Source organism: Phoca vitulina, unplaced genomic scaffold (assembly GCF_004348235.1).
Source record: "Phoca vitulina isolate PV1807 unplaced genomic scaffold, GSC_HSeal_1.0 scaffold59, whole genome shotgun sequence".
Lineage (NCBI taxonomy): Eukaryota > Metazoa > Chordata > Mammalia > Carnivora > Phocidae > Phoca > Phoca vitulina.
Window position 1 is genome coordinate 1358922 of NW_022589762.1, and position 27642 is coordinate 1386563.

General features: G+C 46.9%; 1 protein-coding gene across 10 annotated transcripts in view; it reads right to left on the reverse strand.

Annotated features, from left to right (window-relative positions):
- CACNA1C (calcium voltage-gated channel subunit alpha1 C) overlaps nucleotides 1–27642 on the reverse strand; it is a 665215-nt gene that overhangs the window by 252035 nt on the left and 385538 nt on the right. For all 10 annotated transcript variants that reach the window (XM_032390971.1, XM_032390977.1, XM_032390968.1 and 7 more), the window contains exons 4-5: nucleotides 19045–19184; nucleotides 12430–12569 (exon numbers count right to left, since the gene is read on the reverse strand). In XM_032390971.1, coding sequence (XP_032246862.1) covers nucleotides 12430–12569; nucleotides 19045–19184 — 280 coding nt within the window. The remainder of the gene's footprint in view (nucleotides 1–12429; nucleotides 12570–19044; nucleotides 19185–27642) is intronic.

The window sequence follows — 27642 nt, forward strand, 5'->3', positions numbered from 1 at the left end:
GCTCTGTGTATTGATCATTTCATGGGACACTGACCCCACTGTATCTTCATTTTCTAACCCCTCATTTTTCCTTCCAGCACTTATAAAGCATGGGTCACTTGTAAGCCTAAGTGGCCTTTATTATTATCATTATTTTAAATTAGGTTACAGTCACCTTGCTGCTGGCTATTACTTCATGTTTGGGGATCTCCAGGAAAGGGCCAGGCACAAAAGAGACTCAATCATGGAGCTTCCTGAGTTTAAGAAGCTCTTTCTCCTTCTGTGAGCTGCCCCCTGCCACAGTCCTGGGCACATGATCAATGCTTAATAAATATTATTGACTGGGACACCCTGGGTGGCTCAGTCAGTTAAGCGTCTGCCTTCAGTTCAGGTCATGATCCCAGGATCCTGGGATCAAGCCCCACGTCAGGCTCCCTGCTCAGCGGGGAGTCTGCTTCTCCCTCATCCCTCTGCCTGCTGCTCTGCCTGCTTGTGCTCTCTCTCCGTCTGTCAAATAAATAAATAAAATCTTATAAATAAATAAGTACATATTGTTGACTTACTATATGACATGTTCTCCCACCTCTGGCCTGATTGCTAATGTGTTGGGAGCTAAAGAGTAAGGGGATTTGCCAAAGGTCATGCCCTGTCAATGACTACATCTAGAATTAGTGAGTAAAAAAAAGAAATTCTCAGGGTACTGCTGTTCTCTGCCATTGAAGCATGTGATGATATGGCTCAGAAGAATTTTAGGGTTAATACAGTTTAAACTTTCATTTCCCAGATGAGGAAACTGAAGGTCAGAGGTTAAACAATAAGGTCACTTCGCTGGCCAGACTTAGATCCTGGTTTCTTTACCTGCAGACCCAGAGTGCCTCCCACTTTTTCACAAGTCTCTAGGTGGCAATGATACCATTTCTCATTAGTCCCTGTAACCAAAGAGGTTCTCACCAACCATCAAAACGTAAATAAACCAGCACCCTATCAATTGTCCTCAATCTTGAAAGCCACATGGAGCATCCTGATGAGAAAATGTGCCCTCCTCCAAACCACAGTGACCTGAGTCCTACAGGGAGTATTCCTGACTTGGAAAATAGTCTGAATCCATCTCTGTTCATTACTCTGGGAGAAGCACTTGGGACTATATTTGCCTATCTATAAATTAGGGATAATGTCCCTGCCTTCCTGGACCACTGGGCCAATTAATCAGCCAATAAAGCTCTTGCAGTCTGAAAGCCTTGCACTGATGCTGAATATTGCTTTTAGTTGGTGGTAACCCTAACATTTATCACCACCTACATTTTGTTCTTAAATCAAAAAGGGACATTTTCATCATGGGGGAATATCTGTGCTTTCCTTTAGTAAATATGAGAAGTTATTGCGTGATTGGATACATTCTTTGTCATTATTATTTTTTAAGCTGCTGTATATAGAACACCAAATAATAGAGATTTTCCTGGTTTAGTCAGATACTGTTATTGATATTCAATAACCTCTCAGTAAAACTCCATGACAACAGGGCCTGGAACTTTTGAAATATGCTCACTGTTTAAATTAACTTGTTTTGCTGCATTTGGGTCATCTTCCTTTCCTTACTACCTGATGCCATGGCTCATCACAATCCATAACCTCTCTCTTCAAGAGGTGGATTTAAAGGAGTCTGTTGCTAGATGCTCCTGGGGCTTGAGAGGTAAAACCTCATCCCTGTCCATGGAATACTCATCACTAATCTCACTTTGTAGATAAAGAAACCGAGGCAATGTGAAGCAGGGAACAGAGATGTTGGTAGCAGAGCTGGGGTTGTAACTGTGCCCCTGACCTCCTATTCTGGGGCATCTGGAAGGGAGGGGTCAAGAGCTCCCAAATCAGAGGAGGGGGTGCAATAGTAGAATCATGCTGGGTGACATGGGAGAGGGATGGGCATCAACTCCCAGCTGCCTTGAACATGACAGGTTTTGGGGGACCGGGGCGGGACCCTATTCTAAACTCTGTTCTGTTTCTGGTAGGCAAGGAATGCCAACACCAGGGAGCTGACTTCAGAATCCTCACAGCAAAGCAGGCCAGCCAACCTGTTTGGAATATTAAGAGGCTGCACTGTTTATGGCTGTCCTCCAGAGGGTCTGCCCTGCCTTAGCGAACACAAGTGGAGTGGGAAAGTGGGAGGGAGCACTGACATTCCCTCAGGCTTCCCTCTTGGGGTGGCTATGAACTAATGTGTGCGAGGGAGCTCTGTGAGCTCCAAACACTATAGGAAACTGGAGGGTCCCATCATGGCTCCTATCAGTCTTTTTACAGGGGGTGTAGGAATTGAGTCCTGTCTGCCTGCCACCAGGGAGCTGTGTGACCCCGAGAAGGCCATTTAAGATGTCTTGCTGCAGTGTTCTCATCTGTAAAATGGAAACTTGGTTGGATCAGATATCTAATGTTCCTTCCCACTCAGACGTTCTTCAAGAATGGCACCATGAGAGGAATGCACGGAAGAAGGTTTCCTGTTTTAGTAAAAGAAAATAGCAGACGAGGGACCTAGAAGATGCTGCAGACAGGATTTCTGCATGGGATGGGCAGCTTCTGGTCCCTCCTAGGGAGAAGTAGAGAGAAGGATGGACTTAGGCACTTGCCCCTGACCTTGTATCAAGTAGCCTCGTAAGTGGCTTAAGGTCCCTCATTTTGGTTTTAGGTCCCATGACATTTAAGATCCCTTTAGGACAAAAGGGATGAAAAGGCAGAGAAAGCAAATTAGAAAGTGAGGGGAAGAAGAGGCGCCAAGTCCAAGGAAATGAAAGGGAAGAGAAAGTTGCGAGTGGAGAGGCAAGAGGCCTGCTACTGGCAAGGGCCGTCAGCTGGTGCAGAGAGGAAGAGCATGTAGAAGGAGAAAGAGACGCAGAGGCCAGGCAGGTCAGGCCCTTCAAGTTACAGGGAGAACAGAGATCTGGAGCGAACCGACCTGCCCAAGGTACCTGAGCTAGGTGGGCGTGAAGGCAGGGCTGGAATCTGAGTCTTCTGTCCACTTCAGGCTTAAGCTCTCCCGCCTCACCTGCAACATGCTGGCACTTTATGGAATTGTCACATGAATCAGAAGACAGGGAGGTCCAGGAAGGTGATGACACGGGCAGAAGAAAGAGCAGAGGGTGGGGAGAGGACAACGTGCACTCAAGCCTCTGCTCTGACTCATGGGTCTTCTCTGGGACGCAGGTTTCAAAATCTGTAAATTTCAGGAGCTGAGTGACTTGATTTGCAAATATCAGCTCTAGGCAGGCTTTCCCTCATCAAATCTGGAACAGTAAGGTGTCCTTAAATTCAGTGAGGGAGCTTTTGCTGGGACCATCTCTGGTACCTGAGCTCTCCTCCTCCCTGCACCCCCCTGGGAACACTGTCCTGGGAGCAGTAACGGTGACTGCAAATCCACTGTGGCCCACCTTACCGAAGAGCTAATTTCAGGCAGGATGGCATAACTGCTTTTGAACCATCAAAGTGTAAAAACACTCAGAAGAGTTGTTTTTAGCAGCTCTAATATGCCCCCAATGGGTCTGATTAACTGGCAGTGTTTGCTAATCAGTGTGGCCAATTTCACAGTTACTAATCCCCAGGAGGGGAGAAGCCATTCTGGGGGAAAAACTGCATTACGGGATGAGTATGGTTCACCTGAGTACTTGGGCGCTCAGGTGAGTTTGTCACTTTTGCAGCAGGAAGTTTTAAGTCAAGAATGCATTCTCTCAATAGCAATAAAGGCAGTGTGGCAGGTGTTCTGTAGTGTAAGGTCTCTGGCGGAGTGCTCAGAGAACAGGATGCCCTGGACCTGGCCTCCGGAAAGGAGGCTGGGCAGGGTGGGAGACGGTAGGCTGCTTTGGTCTGGTTCTGACCCCAGCTTTGCCACCAGCTAGCTGTGTGCAGGGAGGCTTACTGAACCTCCCTGGAGTCTAAGATCTGCCATCTGTTCTGATACTCTTTGAGGAGATTCCCGAGGCATTTTGCTGTCACTCTGCAATGCAGTCTTTTGGATATCTGCAGCGGAGAGGAAAGAACAGTCTATTTAGAAAACTGCCTTACTGGCCTGGCATCCAGGACCCACTGCAGTTTGCTCTGTGCCGAACTGCCTCACCTGGTTCTCACTATGTCCTCCTCAGTGGAGGACTGGTCCATGCGGAGACCTACGTGCTGGCCTGGGCTGGTGACCCAAACGAACGAGGTTTTCACCCCGAATGTCCTTTCATCTCTGTCCCTACATCTTCTACCAAAAACTTAAGGCTCGTTTCAAATACTGTCTCCTCATAAAGCTTTCCTGGGCTGCCACAGTCCCTGGTAAACTCACCCCTTGAATCTACTTCACTAGCATACATAATGCCTCTCTGGTAGTTTTTGGTCTCATGTTGCTATTTAACTCTTAAATGTTCTTTACCATTTAAAGTATATCTCTTTTGGAGCACCTGGGTGGCTCAGTTGGTTAAGCGTCTGACTCTTGGTTTTGGCTCAGGTCACCATCTCAGGGTCGTGGGATTGAGCTCCGTGCTCAGTGCAGAGTCTGCTTCAGATTCTTTCTCCCTCCCACTCTGCCTCTCCCTGCTTGTGCTCTCTCTGTCTCTCAAAAATCAATAAATAAAATCTTAAAGAAATAAAGTATATCTGTTTTGTCTTGATAGTGATTTTGTCGTGTTCTTCCATTTTACATGCCTTGTATAATATCAATTGATGGGATACAATGTAATGTAACCGCTACCATTTAACTGAGCACTTACTAGAAGCAAGGCACTGTTTAAGTGCTTTGCATGCATTAACTCGTTTAGTTTTTCTAACACCACATGAAATAGGTTCTACTGTTATTTCCATTTTACTGATGAGGAAGCTAAGGCACAGAAAGGCTTAATAACTTATTTAAGGTCACAGAGTAAGTCAGTGCAGAAGCCAGGCAGTCTGATTCAAGAGCTCTTGCTCAAAACCACTATGTCTTGTCTCTCCTGGCACTTTTTTTCTGGTATCCAATCAACAGGTATTTGTTGGCTGATTGGTGTTGATTTGTTTTCAGGAAACAGTTCTAATCTCAGCAAGAAAAAATAGGAAGAAAGGGTCTGACCCCTCTCCACACATGGTCCTTACTGCTCCTTCTCACTTCTCAATTAGGAAGCAAACCCTTGTTTAATTGCTGTTTTCTATTCTGTGTGATTCCAGAAATGACACTTTTAACTGAGAAAGAGCTAATCTTATAAACACTCATATCACAGGGAAAGCATGTCCCATGAAAAGTCTCTATGGCATTCAAGTATCTTAACAGATGGGGATAGTATTCTATTTATCTCTGTGTCTCCACGGCCTCATTTAGTGCTTGGCTTACAGAAAGTGCTCAATAAATGTTCACGGTGAATGGATGCTATTTTCTAAGGCTGGCTCTGGTCTTGCATGGAGGTGACTGCTCAATCCCCTTCATTGTCAAATCAAGTTGGCTGCTAGGAGTTTTTGTCAAAGACCTCACCAATCTAAAAAACACTTTCTCACCTCCATCTGTCTGATCCCTTTATTCAATCCACTCCTGAAAGTTCTTCTCCAGGAGGGCATATGGGATTGCATGGAAAGGAGGAAATGACCCTTTGCTTATTGCCCCACAAACAAATGCACTCCTGTTGTATACATTGCAAATATTTAATCACAACCCTCCATGTTATTGTTCATATTCACTGTGTAACATTTATTCCATATGGCCTATCCTTTGGTACAGTATGCATGCCTCACAAGCAGTGGGAACTGAGATCCTTAATTGATGAAGCAAAATGGACAAAACTTTCAATTACACAGAATTGCATCGAAAGAGTCAACTAATTTTTACATCCAGAGTGAAATCACCTCCGAAAACGTATTGTGTACAACCCCAGGGCCACAGTCATTCTCCTTTCTCTTCATAATTTTCTAGAATGCCTCTCCTTATTTATCTTTTAGGATCTATTCCAAATGCCACCTCCTTCAAGAAACCTTCCTGATTCTTTATCCCGATTCCCAAAAGTGTGGCATCTCCAAAGCATTCTTGTCACAGAACTCATCACATTTTTCTTAAGCTTTTTTTCTGAGGCAGGGGGAGAGCACTCTCCAATTTTTGTTCTATACAATCATTTCTTTGAACATCTTTTCTTCTACTTTTCAGTCTCTTTGAGAACACACTTAGCATCTGACTCATTTCTTTCTTTTTTTTAATATTTTATTTATTTATTTGACAGAAAGAGAGAGATCACAAGTAGGCAGACAGGCAGGCAGAGGGAGAGGGAGAAGCAGGCTTCCCGCAGAGCAGGGAGCCCGATGCGGGGCTCAATCTCAGGACCCTGGGATCATGACCTGCCTTAGGTTAAGCCTAAGGCAGATGCTTAACCGACTGAGCCACCCAGGCGCCCCAGTATCTGACTCATTTCTGCATCTACTGTAACAGCTACCAGAATCTTCTATCAAGGGTGCACCCAGTAGGTTTTGTCAAATTAATATATGGCTTGCACCCTTACAATCATCTCTCTCACTCCATAATCTGTGATCTTAAGATTTCAATGATGGGGCACCTGGGTGGCTCAGTTGGTTAAAATACCCAACTCTTGGTTTCAGCTCAGGTCATGATCTCAGGGTTGAGAGATAGAGCCCCATGTCGGACTTCATGCGGCTGTGGAACCTGCTTAAGATTCTCTCTCTCCCTTGGCCCCTCCCCCTTCCTCTCTTTCTTTCCCTCTCTAAAAAAAAAAAAAAGATTTCAATGGCATTTAATACACATGTGGATGTTTAAAAAATAAGAGCAACTTTTTGGGCTTAGAGTTACATATCCCACAAACCATCCAACTAACCTATTTGTTATAAGAAATAACATATGTGTATATCCAAATATCACACAACTGTCACGAAGATCAAATAAGATAGAAGAAATAAACACCTTCTGGAAATGCTAAAGAGGCATTTATAACTGGAAGCTGGTTTAGCATTAGAATTTGAGTGAGCTGGGTAGTTCTTAGTAACTGCTGTGTGTAGCGCTGCCCCTCAGCCATGAGGCAGCTGAGTAGAGACAGCCATTTAGTCTACAGAGATTTATCTGGCATTGTAGATGCTGAGGATATAGCAGTGAACAAAATGAACAAAAATTGTCCTCACGGAGGTTATATTCTCATGAGACAAGGGGAAAGTAAGTAAATAAACAAGTACATACACAGTGTGACAGAAGGTGGTGAGTAAAATGGGAAAAATAAAGCAGGGAGGGGGCACAGGAGATATGAGCATGGCTGACATGGGTGGGGAGAGCGGGCCTCTCTGGTGAGATGACATTTCTGTGGAGACTGGTCTGGTGAGCAGGCCAGCCCAGCAGAGAGTGGGGAAAGGGCGTTGTGGACACAAGAAGCAGCAAGCATGAAGTCTTGCTGGGTTTGGAATGTTGGAAGCATGGCAAGGAGGTCACGGAGGCTGGCAAGGAGGGACAGACAGAAGGGAAGGGTGGAGGGAGATGATTTCAGAGGAGAGACAAGTGAGACTGTGTAGGGCCCTGTGGGACTCTGGCTCTCATCAGTGAGTGAGGGGAGACTTGAAGGGCTCTGAGCACAGCTGTGATGTGTATTTTACAAGGATTTGTATTTCAAAAGGACCATGTTGGCTACTGTGTTGAGACTAAGCTGTGGCAAAGGGTGAGCATGGAAACAGAGAATCCAGTTAGGAAGCTACTGTAATGATCCAGGTGAGAGGTGTTGGAGGTGGTAAGAAACAGGAGTTTCTTGAAGGTATGGCTGATAGGATTTCCTGGAGGATTGCCTACAAAGGGTGAGAGAAAGCAGTAAGTCCAAGGTTTTTGGCCTGCGTAACTGGAAGGATGAGGTTGACATTGACCAAGACAGGAAAGACTTTGGGAAGATTGGAAGTTCTGTTATGGATGTGGTAAGTTCGAGATGCTTAGACATCAAATTAAAGGAATGGAATAGGCAGGTAGGTATACAAGTCTGGAGTTTAGAAGAGAGGTCTGGGCTGGTAACATACAGTTTGTAGTTATTAGAAGACATTTAAGTGACATTTAATGCCAGAAGGCTCAGGATATTTAATGCCAGATACTAGGGAACAGAGTATCCCTGAGATATAGAAGAGGTCTAAGGATCGAGACTGCAGCTCTCCAATGTTAAGAGGATGAGAATGTGAGGGGAAATCAGCAAGTGATTCTGATAAGGAAAAGCAAACGAATTAAGAAAGAACAGTGTCCTGGTAGCCAAGTGATGACAGTGCTTCAAAGACAAGGGATGATCAGCTACATCCAATGCTGCAGCTAGATCAAATACAACAGCACCAGGGAACTAACCACTGGATTCCGTAATGTGGAAATCACTGGTGGTCTTGACAAGAGATGTTTTACTGGAGTAATGGGGGAGAGAGCCTGACTGGTGTGGATTTAAGAGAGAACGAGAAGACAAGAATTGAAGACAACAGATAGAGGAAACTCTTTCGAGGAGTTCTGCTGAAATATGAAAGAAGACACCTAAAAGGCCTATGAAATGGAATTTGTCTAGGTTTGTAGTGGTAGGAGATATTGCTGACATCTTCCTGGATGATATCAACCAAGCTAGCCCAGGGCACTACATTCACTGTGATCTACATACTTTACTATTTTTTTTTTTTTTTTTTTTTTTAGATTTTTTTTTTAATTTATTTGAGAGAAAGAGAGAGAGCTTGACCAGGGGGAGGGACTCGGGGAAGGGGAGAAGGAGAAGCAGACTCCCCGCGGAGCAGGGAGCCCGATGCGGGGCTCGATCCCAGGACCCTGGGATCACGACCTGAGCTGAAGGCAGACGCTTAACGACTGAGCCACCCAGGCGCCCCCATACTTTACTATTTAAAAGTCGCACATATACCTCTCCAGGAGAAAGGGTGACAGGCTGGATTAGCCCTTCCTTTAAGCTCCAAAAAGAGCTACTCTGTTGGCGACCCATGGAACACAAGACACAATTGTTAGCCCTATGTATAAGCATGAAGCCACCTGCAAGGCTGCCCACAATTTCAAAACCATCTCAGTGTGATCATCTTTAACGACAAAGCTATCTTCTTGGACTGCATGGCAGGTACTATTAGGGCCTTATCTTTGAGGTACTGTACCATGTCCTCATCTTCTTGATGAGAGAATTCCAAGGTATGTTACCTCTTCCTGACCCCACTCTACAGTTCTACCATTAATTAAATGCATGTGGAGATGGGACACCTTCTTTAGGAAGTTTTTACAGTGGAACCCTAGCTACTGTATCTAATCTGATTCTCCTTTTTAATGCACTGAAACACGAGTGACTCTCAACCATATGCATCTCTAATTAAGAACTTCTGTACTAGAGTAATTACTGTAACTATTTCTGCTAATAAACTCCTCAATCTCTTTGTTTTAGACTGTGCTATTTGTTCACAATTATTCACCCTTGCTTCTCTGTAGGTACAGTATAATTCTGTGTCCCATTATCCTTGGGACAAAGATAGCAATTGGACTTGCTTTGGCCCCTGGAAAGTGAGTAGCCATGATATAAGCCATTTTGAGCAAAAGCCTAAAATATGCTTGTGTGGCTTAGCTCTTTGCCCCCTTTTTGAGCATCTGCCCTCTGCCATGAGAACAACATGGCCTACTGGATGCTTCTTCAACCTGGGCTCTGGAATGAGGTAGCATATAGAAGCTGGTCAAGCCCAGAGTCCAGCTAAGCCCAGAAAAGTGGCAGCTGGCCAACATCATCATGTAACATGACCAGGTATAAATGTTTCTGATTTTAAGTCACTGAGAATTTGGGATCCTTTGTTCCTATAGCAAAAGCTGACTGATACACTCTTATTAGATTGTCAGATTCCTCAAGTAAAAGGACTGTATTTGTTTTTTATGGTATGTCCTCATACCCAGAACAATGCTCTGAAAGTGTGGGCTCCTAATAATCATGTACATTAGAGGGTAAGATTCATTATGTCCACTGTAGTTTGGTTGGAAGTTTGGAATAGTTCATAGTTCCTATCACTGACACATCATATTAAGCTCCTTAAAGTCATGTTCAAAGTCCCCTTCCTTCTCATTCCTTGATTTTAGTCTACTGAGTTATGGCTGACTGACCAAGAAAACCCAAAGAATTTAGGCTTCACAAAAGGGAAATTGGATCTTGGCGATCATATTCAGTTGAACCTTGAACAATATGAGTTGAACTGTGTAGGTCCACTTACAGGCAGACTGTTTTTGGATAAATACAGAACAGTACTGTAAATGTATTTTTTCCCACCATATGATTTTCTTTCTTTTTTTAAAGAATTTATTTATTTATTCGAGAGAGAGCATGCACGAGAGTGCACACGAGCAGGGTGGGGAGGGGCAGATGGAGAGGGAGGAATAGGTTCCCCACTGAGCAGGGAGCCTGACTCGGGGTTCCATCCCAGGACCCTGGGATCATGACCTGAGCTAAAGGCAGATGCTTAACTGACTGAGCCACCCAGGTGCCCCTGTATGATTTTCTTTCTTTCTTTCTTTCTTTTTTTTTTTTAAAGATTTTATTTATTTATTTGAGAGAGAGAGAGAGAGCATGAGATGGGGAGGGGCAGAGGGAGAGGGAGGAGCAGACTCCCCACTGAACAAGGAGCCCAATGCAGGGCTCGATCCCAGGACCCTGGGATCATGACCTGAGCTGAAGACAGACGCTTCACTGAATGAGCCACCCAGGCACCCCCCTATATGATTTTCTTAATAACATTTTCTTTTCTCTAGCTTACTTCATTATAAGAATATAGTATAACACCTATAAAATATGTGTTAACTGTTTATGTTATTGGTAAGACTTCTGGTCAACAGTAGGTTATTAGTAGTGAAGTTTTGGAGGAGTCAAAAGTTATACGTTAATTTTCAACTGCGCAAGGTGGGGGCCAGCACACCTAATCCCCACATTGTTTAAGGGTCGACTGTATACTGTTTCCAGTCCTAGATGCCCTAAAATGGTTAAGGGGCAAGTAGAAAGAATCTGTTCCAAATGTGTTTGTGTGGCTTAGCTCCATGTTCACTTTTGAGTTTAAGACAGACCACAGACTTTGCCCAAGGGGCTCCACTGCAAAGAAAACATTCCAACTCTTGCCTTCATTTATCTAGTAAATTCCCCTAACTTGTACAGAGACCATTGTAGGCATGGTGCAGGAACAGAGACAATATAAGGCACAGTTCTGGGCTTCCAGGGGCTTATAATGTAATTGAAGAGATGGGATATATTTGTAAAAGTCTAAGACAATCAAGAGTTTTATACTAGCTAATCCTTTACAAGAAGTTGTATAGGAGAGAAAGTTGGTTTGGAAGTCAGGAGACCTGACTTCCTAGTCCTGCTCTGCTGCTGGTTAGTTAGGTTTCTTTGGGAAAATATTTTCACTATTCTGTGCACGTACGGAAAGAATAGAACAGGTTAATACAAGGTTCTTCACGTTTCTATGGTAAGGGCTCGGTGTTCAGAGGACCTCTTTGTTTTCCTGTCCCCTGCTCCCATCTCCAAGCTTGTATGGTTTCAGCCCAGTCATAGGGATCTTCTCTACCTTGAGTTATGGGCCAGATCTGATGGAGCTGACTTGAGAGGGAAAAATCTCAGCACGCAAGTCCAGAATTATGCTCAGATCGCACCAATCGATCAAGGAGGAGTGGAATGAGGAGCTCTCTGAAAGTTGACTTAATCCCCAAGAGCAACTGGGGCTGTGCTTTGTTGGGGGTGACGCTGGGTGCCCGAAGCTGCTGTTTTCAGTGCCTGGGGTTCATCCATAGTGGGGCAGGCTTCTGGAGGAAGAGGTAGAAGAGGGGCTGTCCACCGGACTGATATCTGGATAGACAATATCTCTCCAATGCCCTCTGGCCTGATTCAGAGAGCTGAACACCCTCCACCCTTGGGCAAAACCAATTCTCTCAAAGGCAGGCAGCCTGTCCATAAATAGGGCTTCTGAAGCCGGAAATGTCCCATTTGACATGAAAGAAGGAGAGGGTTGAGAGAAATGGCAAATAGAACTTTTTGAACATCCACTGATGCTTTTCTGATTTTTCTTTGGAAAAATACAGAAAGTAGAGATAATCTCATTGGCTAAAATACCTTGAGCCTGAGCCTCAGGGATTAGCCTTCTCTGCTCACCAGGCTCCTCTGCTGCAAATGTATTTAAATCCCCAGCCCAGGGCCTGGGGGTAGGGGGAGGGAGTGGGGCGGGGCTCAGATGGCCAAGGGATTTCTTTCTCCGGGTAGCCTGTCTTCATTTGGCTGTTTGGCTGCTATGGATTCTTTCCAGGGGTTTACAGGAGCTGGGGCTACAGTGTGTTCTCATGGACTCACATCAGAGTTAGGTTCTTTAAAGCAAAGGAATTCATTTAAGAAAAAACACCTCCGTTTATATGGAATCAATTTTCCTGGCAAAGTGCTCCTGGCAACTCAGCACAGGACAGCAGGGGGTGGGTGACAAGATACCACTGTGAACCAGAAGAATGGCTTTACTTACTTGGGACTCCAGACACCAGGCGCAAGGGGCGCAGCACGCGGAATGCCCTCAGTGCCTTCACGTCAAATCCAGCTCCTTTCCCTCCCAGAGCATTTGCCCCGTCGGCTTTGGTTGCTTGTTCTAAAATTGCACTAAAAAGCCTAGAAGAGAGGAAGGGGAGACGGAGCTGTCAGACCCTGAATTCTCTGAAGGAAGCTTGGGAGAGCAGAGTTTGCAGGCATCCCCAGCCCAGGAACCAGAGCCAAGGTGTGTGCGTGGGAGGGACTGTGACCATCCTAAGATGACATCCCCTCGGTGTGGGTATCGCCCTGCCAAGGGCATCACCACTGCCCAGAGAGGTCTGAGAGGCGATGGGCAGGCCCTTTGCAGTCATAAAGCCGTGCACGAACACAACTGGTTTTGTGGCCTGGACAGAAGTGTAAAGTTGCTAAAGTTTGCTGGAGTGTCTCCGTCCTTTGCAGTGCCCTCTCTCCACTCCATGGTTTCCTAGCTCCTGCCCTCACATGGCCAGGAACCACACCCTCTCTCGTCCCCACACACCTCCTTACTCCTAATGATTCCGCTTTGATTTTGCCTGGGCACAAATAGAAGATCCCATAGACATTGGCTTTGTGCTGCAGATACAAGGATGGGAAACTAACCACTGGCTTTAGCAACATGCAGACTCCTGAGACTTTGAAAACAACCGTTTTGGAGAAGTGATGGGGACAAATGCCTAATGGATATGGGCTCAAGAGAGGATAGGAAGAAAAGTCCGAGATAGAGCTAACAGAAATATGATGCAAGCCACAACTATGAGGCATATATGTAATTTAAACTTTCTAGCAGCCACATTAAAAAAGTAAAAACAGGCAAAATTAACTGTGATAATATATTTTATTTACTACAACATAACCAAAATATTATCATTTCAACTGTAATAAATCCAAAGGATTTTTCATGAGATGTTTGTTATTCCTTTTGTGCTAAATCTTCGAAATCTGCTGTATATGTTACATGGACAGCGTGTTTCAACTCCGATTAGCCACATATCCTGTACGGAGTGGCCGCACGGCTGGTGGCTGGTGGCTACAGTATAGACAACACTTCTGAGGAATTTTGCTGTAAAAGATAGTAGAAGAAAAAAGATGGTTGCCAGAAGAGGGTGTGGAATCAAGAGAGTCGTGTTTGTTTCTAAATGGGAGATCCAGCGGCATTTTTATATGTGATGGGAGGTATGCAACAGAGATAGACAATCTGACCATGCAGAAGAGAGAGAACAATTACTGGAAGGATTGCTATCCTGCAGGAGGCGGAAGGGATCTCTTGCACCCGGAGGGGTACTGGCCCTAGATAGGGGAAGGGTGGTTTATCATGGTTCAAATGGGAAGGTACATCATAGGGGTACAGATGTTCTCCTTGGTTACATGTGTTTTCTCAGGGAAACAGGTAGCAAGGTCATCGGCTGAAAATGTGAATGGGGAGCAGGTATTGGAAGTTTAAAGGGGGAGGCTAAGGTATAAAAGACTCACCAAAGAAAGTGGAGGAGTGAATGGAGTAGCATATAGAGTAGGGTTGCCAGGTATCATCAAGGACCTATTTGAAGCTGGTGGTCACAAGTGTCAAGTGAAACCCATCAGCTCAGCTTTGCAGGTTTCTCTACGCCTTTCAGTGGCACAGCTTCAGGTATCAGATGGATTTCCATCTAGTTGGATTTGATTAGGGTTGGTGTTTTTCCAAATGAGCAAGGTAAGTGAAGAGAGGAAGAAGGAAGTTGACTGTACACACAAGTGAGAGATTGTGATGGGGCTGGGCATCTAAGCTGGTTAAAAGGAGGACTGGACACAACGGGCAGAGGAACAGAGAGAATGGGACAGGATGAATGGATTGTCAGAGTCAAAGTACTAGAGGGAGTAAGCTGGAAAGATGGCTGGTAGTGTTTCCAGAGCTGGGTGTTTGGTTTGAGATTATGGGGAGGGCACAGTTATTAGTTACGGCAGGGATATTGGCTATCACCATGGGAGTGGGCATCTGAGATAGGATGGAGTCAGGATCCCTGGGCGGGGGGTGGGGGGTGTAGATATCAAGGAACCAAGAAGCTACTGGAGGGGACAGCAGGAATAGTGAGGTTGGAGAGAGTTGGGAGTGAGCCAAGAGCTCCTGTCTTCAAGGAATGAGGAGTCCCCAGAGACCCAGAAGGGGACCCCATAGGGAAAAGTAGGAGTGGAAGGGTTTGATCACATACATCAGAATCAGAGGTGGCTAGGAAGCGGGGAGGGCCAGCAGTCTGAAAGCAGAAATAAGAGAAATTCAGGGCCCCTTTCCTGACCTCCTGGCTGTGGAACAAGGCATTTGGGAGAGAGTGGCCATCTCTTGAGAGACTGTGATGGAGCAGGACCCTTGGGGGAGCCAGGAGGTTAAGTGAGTGGCCAGAGACAAAGCTGAGGGTTTAGGGCAGCCCTTGGGCCACTCGCTCTGTACATGGAGTTTTGCTGGAGCTCAGCTACACCCCTCATTCACATACTGCTGCTGTCCATTGCTGTTTTCTCAGAAGAGGTGACTAGTGGGGACAAAGCGCACAGCTTGTGAGCTGAAAATGCGTATCTGGCCCTTTACAGAAAATGTCTGCTGACCCCTGAATGGGCAGTGGCCTGTGGGGAACACAAGGCACAGTGGAAAGGTTTCAGGGGGATGGCGAGGGAGAGGGGGCACAGGGTTCAAAGAACCACGTGGGAATGGGAGCCCGGAATTTTGGGCTTTTGTGGTAACCGAGAAAAATAGGGGAAAGGACACATGGGGGCAATTTCTGTCCTTTGTACTAGAGATGACTACCAATTCACTGTCAGCAGAGTGTGTGCTGGGCTGTGGCCAGGGGTCAAGGGGGAAGCCCAGGTATCAGAACTGGGGCCCCACATCTGACCTGCATTCGAGGCCAGGGCAACTTCGTTCTTGAGGAATAGGCTTGAGCTCCTGAAATGACTCATGCCCAGGGAACTGGATCTGGAAACACGGGAGGCTGCAGCTGGGGGCTTAGCTTTGCAGAAACACAAATCTAGGCAGGGCCCAGCGAGGACGGGGTTGGTCTAGATGAAGGATTTCCAAACTGTGCTCCATGGAACTGCTTAGGGACTTCTTGGGCAGCGAGGCCAGAGATAAGTGGCGGGAATAGAGTGGCTTTCATGGTTCTCTGAGTAAGGCTTTGCTTGAACAATGGGTTTTGTAGCTAAAAGAAGTTTGACAACTCTGGCCAGACCACATCTAAAGTCTTTCTCAGCCCTGTGATTCTTTCAGCTCAGCTTGGCAGTTTGATGGTGTCATATGTTAGCTGGTGATGCCTTGAACCCCAGGCAGAGTTGCCAGGATGGGGGAAACGGGCTTCTTTCTCTGCAGAGAAATGTTCTTTCCACTGAAGTCTAGATCGCTGAAATCTTAGAAAATGGAGACCAGTTTGCAAGTTTGTCAAACAACATTCCAAATCCAAACCAGATTTGGTTCCTAGTATTTCCTGGAAGAAAGCAATACGCTTATTAGGGTACAAGATGTTCACATAATATTATTTATTGAAGGGAACAGAGGTTAGACAACTTTCTTTTCTTTTCTCTGCCCCAACTTGATGCAGACACTTTATTAAGTGTCTGATTTTAATTTTTAAAAGGTAGAAAATTCAGGAATAGGTCTAGGAAGTGTTCTTGGCTTGTAGGGGCTAGTGTGTTTCTCCTTGATTAGATACTGTAAAGCTGAACCCACTGCTTTGTGCCTATCTGTCCCTAAGGGCTGGGTTCAGATATGGATGCTTGGCAGGGGGATTCTTCAGGAGTTGTGTCTGGCAGTTCCTTAGCTGGACTTGGAGCTTTTAAAAAGAGGACAACACAGCTCTAGAGGGCCCAGCAGTTCAGAAAGGCAGGGCCACCATACTGGGAGAGAGATGGTAGCAAAAGCCCTTGCAGCTGGAGTAGAATGTCTCAGGCAGGGGGATCTAGTGAGGATCCCTAGGTCCCTGGCTTGAGGTGGGGAGAGGTAGCTCACAGAGGCCTCTGAAGTCCTCCCCACTTTCATTCAGCAGTCTCATCTCCCCACTGTACCAAGGAGACCCTTCCACTTTAGGAAGGAAATATGACAGGTCTGTGGGGTTAGGCAATGCCTCTTGTCACAGGACCCCGCGTGGCAATGCCGACATGAGAGAGCAGCTCTTGGCCCGGCACTCAGGCAGCAGGCAGGCAAACCCGGCTCTCCCAGGGCAAGGCAGATTCCCCTCTGATTGTAGGAGAGCCCAAGAAACTGTCCCCTAAGTGGCTGCAGAGGAGGGGCCCGGGAGAGTAGATATTTCCCAGGAGACATAAGGGAAATAGACAGATATCCATTTACTATAAAAAAAAAAAAAAGGGCAGGAAAAGGAGGCATAGCGGTAGAGAGGAGGTTGCTACACCGTGTGTGTGTGTGTGTGTGTGTGTGTGTGTGTGTGTGTGTGTGATTTTTCAAGTTAGAAGGATGGGCCAAGATTGAGACTAGACAGAGAGCCGCTAGGACCAATGCCCTTGGAGAAGAGAAACTGGGTGTCAAATATGTCCGTGTGTGCTAGTAATGGGGGAAAAGCCCAACGGGTCATGTGAGCCGCAAGCTAAGCAACCACTAGCATCAAAAACTCTGTGGCTTAAACAGCCAACCAGAGGCATCTTTTGGAAGAGGGCCAGTCTGGATGCTTTCCTCTTCATCAGCTTCACGGCCCAGACCCCAGGAAGATGTGACTGAAATCTGGGCTGACCCCATGAAGCCTGCCCTCTGCGGTTACTGGGAGGAGCAGCAGGGCGAGGGATAAAGCAAGGTCCAAACAAGCAGAAGACGCAGGCCGCAAGGCAAGGCATCTGCTCCCTCCCTCCCGAGCTCCGGTTTAAGCTCTGCCCTGTGCTTCCCGTTTCGACCTCCCAGGCTGCAGGTGAGGCCCTGGAGGGGGCAGAGCATGGTACGCAGTCAACTCTAACTCATTCCACAAACCTGAGAAGAAGATATAGCTTCTCTGCCAAAACAAAATTAGTCCCTGAAGGCACCCTTATCTCTCTATCAATCTCATTCCTGGGGCTCTTTTCTAGGCATATGTGAAAGGTTCCCCAGAGCCCGAGGCCGTGAGAAAGACACTGAATTTGAAAGGATTTAGGGGCATGTGGAACAAGGCACCTTAAATGCCTTTGCTATGGTTTACTGGAGTTAATTCAAGGCATTTGTTCAGTTATTCTTTGTTTATCCTGGTGTGAACAAAAGCAGCAAGTTCTCTTATAACTGCGTCCTCACTCTGAGTCCTCTGGAGCCAGATCTATGCCTGGCAAATACTCCAATAACTTTAGTGCTTCTCATGTCACCCAAATACCCTTGGTGTTAATGTGGCCAAAGTGTGTCTTTCATTGGCTGTGCAAAAAAAGACAACAAAGAAAAACCCCTAAAGCAGTTCCAAACAACCCTAATAAGTCATCCAGATGGCCAGAGGCAAGGAAATAACTTCTCAATGGTCTTGATTTGCTCTTGTTATTTCCTGCAGGAAAGACCAGACACTCCCATGAAATGATGAGCAGTGAGTGCTCTGGAGGAGTCCACAAGGACCTGTCTTCACTGGGATGGCACAAATGGTGCCAATCAAAAATAGGTTCCTGGGATATGGCCCCAGTGACATATTGACCTTGACGCTGAAGGCTAGCGGAACTCCACGGGAGTAAAAATACAAGGTGGCCACCATGTGACCACTCTCCAGGCTCAGAGAAACGACAGAAGCCCAAGTAGAATCTGCTGTAGGGTGCCCTCCCTTCACAAAAGAGAGGAGCAGTTAAAACTTCATCAACTGTGTCTTAATGAACTACATTTCACATAGCACATGTATAGGATCTTTTTGTAAAGTTGCTAACTCCTAGATAAGGAGATCATCACTTCCGAATTTTATTTATGATTCTTTACATTGCTTTTTTTTTTAAAGCATATATTGACCTTGATTTATCTCATGCTACAGCGGAACAGCGTGTTTGGGGAAGGTGTATTTGGTTCTACTTAGGCCACCCACGACCTTGGCCCTTTAAAGTTCTCTGTTGTTTCCTCACCCACTTATCTCAAGCAGCCTGTTTCCTGGGGCCTCCGATGAGGCCCACTGTAGAGGTGAGAGTGGGCATCCATAGCACCTATGCCAGCTTCATCCCCACCCCCATGCCCATGGGCTGCTCGCCAGGCCAACTGGACGAACTCTGCTCAGGAACACAGCAGGGGAACTGGTTCGAAGAGCTGTCGGGCCAGATGTGGTTGGAGATGGAATAAAAGACCTCAAGCAGAGGAATCTCCTCAGCTGCCAAGAGGATGCTGAGTTCCATTAAAAGCCCTCAGGTTCCACTCTGTGTTGTGTTGTGTTTGTGTGTGTATGTGTGTGAGAATGCACACATGTGAGCATGTGTGTGAGGGAGATGTTCTTAAGTAAGAGCTCTTTTCCCTTTGGAGAAAGTCTGAATTCAAAGTGACTTTTAATGGATCCTCTCATCTTGCCTGGTGCCCAGTGCCGCTGTGACCAAATAAAAAAGAGATACAAATAACAGAAGGAAACAGAGGCACATGTTGGTGGATAGTAAAGGGTGAGGGGAGGGAAGAGAGAAAGGTAGTGATACTTACCCTACAACCACAATTATAAAATCTAGTAAATTCCAACCATTGCGGAGGTAAGCGTTGGGGTGAAAGAGAAGTCCATAGGCTATTACTTTTAAAAATGCTTCCACAGTAAAAATTATGAGAAAGAGATATTCCACTCGTTCCTAGGAAACAAAAATAGAAGGGAGAGAAAAATAAAGTCAATGAGATCGGGGATCTGGAAAGTTCTGAACCAGCAGATCTCACAAGCAGGTGGAGGAGAGTGCTGCCCACTCTGTGGTAGGATCTAGGAGGACCTGGGTAGGACCTCCTAGCCAGATTACCAACTCCCCAGTCTGTTGCAACCTTAGACCTCCAATTCATTGGGCATTAAGGGTTTTTTTTAGTCTTCAAATGTCCCATTAAAATGCAAATATTAGGGTGGTAGAAAAATGACACATTTTGGAAAAACATCTTATTTAGTTAATCAGTGAATGTTTCATTGTACCTTCTCAGAAGAGAACTCATAATATCTTGATCTAGAGGGAAATGATGCCAAGACAGAGGAGAACAGTGCTCAGAAAGGAGGGGACAAAACCACAGGAAAAGTGTACCGCCACCTTGAGGTAACAAACCCTGAAGATAAAGAAACCATCTTGGGGGAGTGTACTAACCACATTCTCCAAACTGATAGACCAGGAATACAGCCGCAAAGAAGTTGAGACATTGAAAAGCTCCTAACAACAGTTGAAACACAGGCAATCTGCTCATATACCCTGACCCTGAACTAGAAGTCTCTCTCTTTCTTGAGAAAATAAAAATCTTTGTCCAAATACAGACCCCGTCAGCTGAGAAAATCAGCATTTCCAGGATGGAGGCAGGCAGTGGGGGTGGGGCAGTGAAGAAAAAAGGCTCATCTCTTTTCTCAAAGGGTGGGAGGTAGTGTTTTTCCTCCCTTTGCCACCTTGAAGAAGGCTTTGCATTTAAGGATGAAGCTCCTGTCCCTGGGAGCCCACACTTAACAGGACAAACTCGTTGGCTCAATTAGAGCGAGCCGACTCTGTGTGCTGATTCACTGGCTTCCCTCACCACTAATTGCTTTCTCCCACAACCTTGTTCCCAGTGCAGAGCCTTAATGGCCCCCACCAGGCAAAGGCTGCCTGGATGCCTTCATGCTCCACTGCTCGCCTCTGCAGGAGGCTCAGCCCATCTCTCACTGGAGCCACAAAACACTGGTCCACATGGCATTCGGCCACAGATCCTCCAAGCAGGACAGGCCCAGTCACAGCCCCCAGGAAGCAGTAGGCTCAGAACTCCTGGACCTATCTTCCCATCCTGTGTTGGGTCAGATGGAGCTCACCTGGGAAGGCATACTCGCTCTTGCCCAGCCTGCTGGGAAGGTGCTCCAAGCCCAGGGGCATTGAAGTCTGATGGGTAGCTCTGTGGGGGGAGGCTAGCCCACACATATACCTGTGCTCCCATCCATTCTTTCTGATTTGCTAGACTTGGCATGAGTGCAGGCCTCGCTGTGCCCAGCTCAGGGTGAAGCAGTTTGAGGAGGCAAAGTTTAAAAATGCAGAATTCTGGGCCCTACCCAGACCTATTGAGGCGGATCTCCTGGCTATGGAGCCTGGAAATGTGCATTGCAGATGATTCCAGGTGTTTCTGAGGCACCCTGAAGTTTAAGAACCACTGGCCCATGTGCCGATGAAGGCCCTGATCAGGCAGTAGCTGTGGGAAGGGAATGGAGAAGCCGGCATTAATCTGCACCTCAGAGGCAGGACTGTCTTTTACTCACTACCTATTACAGAGGTGGGGTGGGGGAGCATGACCCAGGAACAAATAACAGTATGTGGGAGCCTCTGGTCTTTTAAAATTAGGTGATGTTGGGTTAAAATGGGTTGATTCGGTTGATGATGGGTTAAACCCCATCAGGACGGAGTTGAAAGGGAAAGCATGTGCAACCTGAGGGAGTTTGTGGAAGGTGTGTGTGTGTGCAGAGCTTCAGGTAATGTGGGCATCTGATCAGCTGGAGTGAAGGTTACGGGGCTGGAGAGGTGGGTAGGCGCAAGATGACCAGGGGCTTTGGAGCTGCCCCTGGGTGCTCGGATTCTATCCTGAGGAGATAGTGAATGTTGGAGTCAGACGTGCGTTATAATCTGGCACCGGTCTAGAGAGTGAGGGTGGCGATAGGGGTGGAGGGAGTTGGGGGGCGTCCCATGCAGAGACCATGGAGGCTTGAGCCAAGGTAGACAACGGGATTGGCGAGAACTAGGTGGGTTTTAGAGATAGAAAGAAGGTAATTTGGTTTCTGGCTGCATGTAGGGGTTGGGGGAAGACACAGCAGAAGTGCTCCCCGCCCCCGAGTTTTCTAACTTGGGCGACTCTGGATGGTGATGCCTCTCACTGCAGTGGGGGACTTGAGGGGAGAGCCATCAGTTCTGGACTTGCTGAGTTAAAGCATTTGTGGGACATTTGTGGGGTTACTGGTGATCAGACATAGGAGGTCAGGGGGAGTCCAGCTTGCAGGGAGGGCTGAATGAGGTTGCCCAGGGAGAGCGTGCCAACTAAAGAGAGGAGAGATGAGGCTGGAATCCCTCTCGGTAAGGGGCAATCTCATCCCTTGGAAAGCACTTTCACATTATGGGAATGTACCTCCTTGGCAGAAGTTCTCCTGCTTAAAGCCATTGAGTTGGAGAGATAGAATCTTAGAGGGTATTTAATTAACCTCCTCACTTGAAAATCCAGAATGCTGGTAAGATACCAAGGCCAGGGAGGTATGTGCAGAAGATGGGAAAGCAGATTCCCTGACCCTTGGTCCAAAGGTCCATTCATCTCATCTCGCTTTCCTGGGTGCCAGGGGAAGGTTTCTCTCTGGTCCCCGCTTATCCCCAGAGACACAACTGGGTCAGTCCTCATACTAAGTTGTTTAAGGATCTGAGATAGAACTGGAAAGGGTCCAGGTGGCCAGTAAGAAGGAGTCTGGACAAAGAGTCCTGAGAAGGGGTAGGTGCCTGTTGCCTCTGAGCACGTGCGCATGCTGATGGCTCTATTGTATTCATTCTGACTTTAGGGATTGAGTGCCCTTGAAGTTAATCCCACCCACCCCCCCCCAAACCCAAGAAAGAAACAAACAAAAATGTAAACAAGTGAAACAGCTTGGTTGATCCTTTTAAAACCTACGTTGTGTTGCCACAGAAACACCTAAGGGCAAAAATGAATGGAGTGGAGAAATGCAAAAGTTTGTCCAAGACCTTTCTCTTGCTGTGCTGAGGTCTTGGTGCCTCTGGTCCTGTGAATACACACTTATTCATAGCCCTCCTCCTGCCTGAGTTCTGAGGCCAAAGCTCCATGTTCCCCTGAATCCTGAGGGACCACAGAGCTCTCTGAGAATGCACAACACTCAGCCTGTGAACTGCCCCTTTTGATCTGTGATTTTGGGAACTCAGGAACTTTGGGAGCCAACCTGGGAAGTTCCTGTTCCTACTGTTCTGTGTTGACCCTGGAAAGGGTCAAGGAGGCATGCAAACCTGCCGATGAGAGGACGTCAAGGCTGGAATGGGAATACGCCGGAATGGAGTCCCAGGGCTCCTGGAGGATCCCCTTCCCATATCAAGGGTGAAGCCCTACCTGCCTGGGGCAGGTGTGATGACTTCAGCCTTTCAGACACTCCTGTCTTCCTTCCTTCCTATCCAGGGCTCTTTCCCCTTACTGCTGCCTTTCCATTTTCATCTTCTTCTCCCTTCCTTTCCTCTCTCCCTGCTCATTTCTCAGCACTACTGCAGGCAGCTGGTGCCCATGGCAACACCCATGTCTCAAATATTTAGAAAAATTCAGTGGAGAGAGCCTCAGATTCCAGGAACCACCATGTATTCTAAACACTTGTGGAACTAACAGACACTGATGAGTACAGTATTAATTTTAGTTTTCCCTTTATCTTTTCATGTACATGTATCCTACCTTTCATTCTATAGGACAGAGACTCAATTATCTTTTGATGGTAATAATCTTGATTCTGGTACCACTAGCTGTGTGTCTTTGGGCAAGTCACTTTACTTCTCTGGGTCTGTCTCCTCGTCTGTAAAAGAACTAGCTAAGCATTAAAAAAATGCAGTGTTGCAGAGAGCCCTGGGCTTCCACAGTGCTGCTCTGGGAGCAGTTACAGGTTAGGGGGGGCTTTGCTCACTGACCCCCCGCCACCTTGAACCAGAGCAGCACCATTTGTACCCACATGCTAAGTTGTCCAAGGATCCTAACACAGTTCAAAAGAGTCCAGGGAACCGATATGATGGGGTGAGGACAGAGACTACACAAGAAAAAGAAGTAGCCATCTCTGACTAATCTGGAAGACTTTTATTGGCTTTATAATGCTGGTTTCTGCATTAAGATTTTATTTGAGAAGAAGAATCACTGCTTTGTTTTTTATTTGTTTGTTTTTCTGGGAACCTTGAACACCAATTCCAAAGTCGTAGAGGACTTCCAAAGTCTCTTCAAAATTCTATGGCAAGTGAGGATGCCAATCCCTGGTATGTGTGCGGTTCTGCCCAAGGCACAGTCAGATTCCAAGACATGGAAAGGAACAAAGGGTTCCTCTCCTCATTGTTCTGAGGATCACTATAAATACAAATAGATTTTATAATAAAAAGGTTCTTCAGTAAGGAGATCATTAATATTTGTGCTTTAGGAGAACACAGACTCCTTATGAGCAGAAGCCATGCCAGGGTAGAGCTCTTCAGACAAGAACAACAATGGACAGCCTGCCATGTCTATACACGTGTGCATGCTTCCGCACACACACACACACACACACACACACATGCATGGCACAGCTGGGTGATGCCCACCATCTGTGTTGAACACTGCACAGCTTATACCTGCTGTATAACAGACCAAGGTGTGAGAATTCATACTAGGAGAGCCTGTGTGTATTCACTTAAATTTATGCAAGTGTACTTATTGGAGCTGCCAAGATTTCTACACCAAAAAGAATTGATGAGAAGCCCAGTCATATAATTCCATCTCAGTACAAGGTGCAAAGACAAGAAACACAATAATAATGTGTCAGACAGCACCTTGTATTCCAGATTGTTTCATAATTGAAGTATCATTCATCCTGACCTCTAAAACAGCCTCCTGACTATTTCTAATGAAGGGAGATGAAGAAACTGGAATACCTCAGTTCCTACTCTCCAATTTTTCTCTCGGTCCTTCACTCCTTCATGCAGTAGGTCACACACATTTCCTGAGGGTCTACTCTGCCCCACACCACTTGCTGCATTGCAAGTGTCTCTTAGGACACTGAGGGACTTGGTAGAATATTAGAAGCTGGAAGGACCTCCTACAAAGACACACATCCCAAGTAAGAGGACTTGTCCAAGGCCACACATCCACCCCATAGATGAGTACTTGTGTTTCCTGATGGCTGGTCTGGTGCTGTTCGGGCCATAGCACAGCTGTCTCTATCTGTGGGCTGACTGAGATTCTGGATTACTGTGTCCACCAGGGGCCTCTGGGCAGTAAAGGGCCATCTATGTGGTGTAGCTGGAAGGAAGGGCAGCAGGGATCTCCAAATCTTCCTCTCTCCTGGGGTCTCTAATGGTGCATCCATCAGTGGATGAGGGATAATCACACAACAGAATATTAGTCAGCCATAAAAAGGAATGAAGGTCTAACAGGATACAACATGGATGAGCCCTGAAAACATGATGCTAAGTGAAAGAAGGCAGTCACGAAAGGACAAACATTGTAAGATTCCACTTAAATGAAAAGTCGAGGATGGGCAAATTCACAGAGACCGAAAGTAGAGGAGAGGCTACGAGGTGCTGGAGGGAAGGAGGAACTGTTTCAGGGCATGACAAACTTTGGAAGTACACAGTGGTGATGGCCGCACAACATCTGGAGTATAATTAGTGCCTCTGAGGTGTGCACTTAAAAATGGTTAGGATGGCAAATTTTATGTTATGTATGAGTTTACCACAGTGAAAAAAAGAGAAACATTCCTTTGGATCTTAAAGGTTTTCCTTAGGGGTCTCCAACCAAAGTACATGATGTCATGTTTAAACCTGTATCAGCCTTCACCTTCATAGGGACTAACTCATCAGAAAGTTGACAGCGTAATCTTCTGTGAAACCCTGGACAGATGCCTGGGCAGACGCCTGGGGCACCCGGATTGGGAAGAAAGGGGCTGGAAAGAGACATGGGCTGCCCCTGAGGATGAATGCTTCAGTTGCACAATTTTTTGAGGACAGGCCCTTCCTTCCCAAGGGCCTCATTTAGAAGGTGTCTGGTGGTTCAAATGGTCTGGCCTTAAGATTCAGGACTTCTAGCAAAGAAAGAGGGGACAGGACAGGGCGCCTGGGTGGCTCAGTCGTTAAGCGTCTGCCTTTGGCTCAGGTCATGATCCCAGGGTCCTGGGATTGAGCGCTGCATCGGGCTCCCTGCTCTGCAGAAAGCCTGCTTCTCCCTCTCCCACTCCCCCTGTTCCCTCTCTCGCTGTGTCTCTCTCTGTCAAATAAATAAATAAAATCTTAAAAAAAAAAAAAAGAAAGAGGGGACAGGACAAACCATTTAATAGCCTAAAAGTAAAGCAGCTTTGAAAAAAAACATTTCACCTATTTAGCGAGGGCAAGTAGCAATTGAGCTGAGTGAGTTGAGAAGTATGCCAGTGTCATTGGTTTTACAGCAGCTCAGTTTAAAAAAACAAAAACTCTCCTCCAACTGGATTGTTTCTCTGGGCTTACCCATGACGCTAAGTTGAAGTGACTTATCCACTTACTAATTCCTCAAGTTCACGTCTTCGTCTCTGGAGGCCGGCCTTGCCTCGGCTGCCCCAGCCCAGCGGCACCTGACTCAAACCCAAAGAGTGCCAAGCAGGCCACCTTGGATGTTGGGGTATGGACCTGTCTGCTCCTCCTGGACCCTTCACTACCCCTATCTCCAAGACAGCATCTCTGTCCATCCCTGGGTCCCTCCCCAGTCTGGGTTCCTCCGTAAACCCCATAGGGCAGAGACCGGCCTGCTTCAGTTCTTTATCTGGTGTCCAGCGTGTGGTCGGTACAGAGGGAACAGTCAACCTTTGTCACGTGCTGCCGGCATCCCCCTCCTGGAGTGCCCAAACAGCACGCAGGCCAGCCTCCTGCCCACAGCCGGTGATCCCTCCAGGTGACCTTCTCCACCTCAGGCTGTCATTTCCTTCTAAGGTGGCCCGTCCTTCACTGGGCAGCTCTGGCTGTCAGAATATGGCCAGCCCCTTCCTCTCTAAGGAGTTCACTCCGGCTCAGGGATATTACCTTTCCTTTGGGTGTAATGGAGTGGAGAGGGTGACAGATATTACCAATCAGGGCTGAATTACTCCTGGGGACAATGGGGCATTTGCTTAGTGACCTGTGGGCTGGAATGTAATTTTCCAAATGGAGGGAGTGTGCAGCAGTGGCCTCAAAACTCTCGTAAATGCCCCCCTTCGTTTGAGGAGTCACACCAACCCCTGGCCCAAGGAAACAGACCCTGTCTATGCTGCCTGTCCCCACTGCCCATCTCCATCTAGGCCTCCACCACTGGCTGGGTATTAAAGCAGCTCCCTAACCCCTCCCATTGACATCTAGGCTGTTTTACTGCATAAAAGTCTCCAACGGCTCCCCTCAGCCTTAAAGTGGAATCTAGCCTCCTTAGCCTGGCTCCCAGGTCTGTCACAGTCCCGCCCCACCTGTCCCTCAGGCCTCATTCTCAGCCCCCACACTGAGCTCCAGCCACACCAAAAGGCTCACGCAAACCAGACAGGCTGTTCTGTGCAACTCTCTTCGTGCCCTGACAAGCCCCGCCCCTCTCTCTACCTGGCAGACTCCCTCTCAGAGCCAAGCCAGCTTCAATGTCATCACCTTGTGTGGACTTCTCAACCCTCCCCTGCCTCCTCTATCCCCAGTGGGCTGGAATTAATCAGTCCCTCCCCCCAGCTACAGCACCCTTTCTTCAGATGATAGCATTCATCACAACGTGTGTGTTTTCTGTGTGTTTCTCCTCTCCGGGGCAGAGGGCCTGCAGGGCAGAAGCAAGTGTCTTTGTCACCTTTGGTGAAGAAATGTCTTTAAATGAAAGGCAAAGTGACAGAGGAGAGAGGGCTTTGGAGTCAGATACACCAGGGATCAAATTATTTCTCTGTGACAAGCTACATAATCTTCTGAAACTTTGGTTTCTTACCAGTAAAGTGGGAAGAGTGGTAATAATGAGAACTAGAAACCAGAGTCATCACTCAAATGGTAGCTGCTGTCATTACTGCCACCCCAGCACCTGCACACAGTAGGTGTCCTGCACACGTCCATGGAGTGAACATCCCTGCTCCAGGGGACTTAGTGTGTCCTCTGCAGAGGTCCTGGCTCTGCTTGCTCCCATGACAGCCTGCTGGGCAGCTGGAGTATTCAGCGGCACCAGCCCTGCTGCCTCTCCCTGTCTCTTCCCCTGCCCTGGCCTCAAAACGGGTAGCACAACTCACTTCTATGCCTCTTTGGATCCTCGTGACTTCAACAAAAACTAGAGACAGTCCTCATAGCTCCTTTCTATTATCAAAGCAACTTAAAAACCAAACCAAACCAAAACGTTCTCTGTGTCCTGTTTGCTGGGCTCCACGTGTTCCAAATGTCCTTGCCCCAT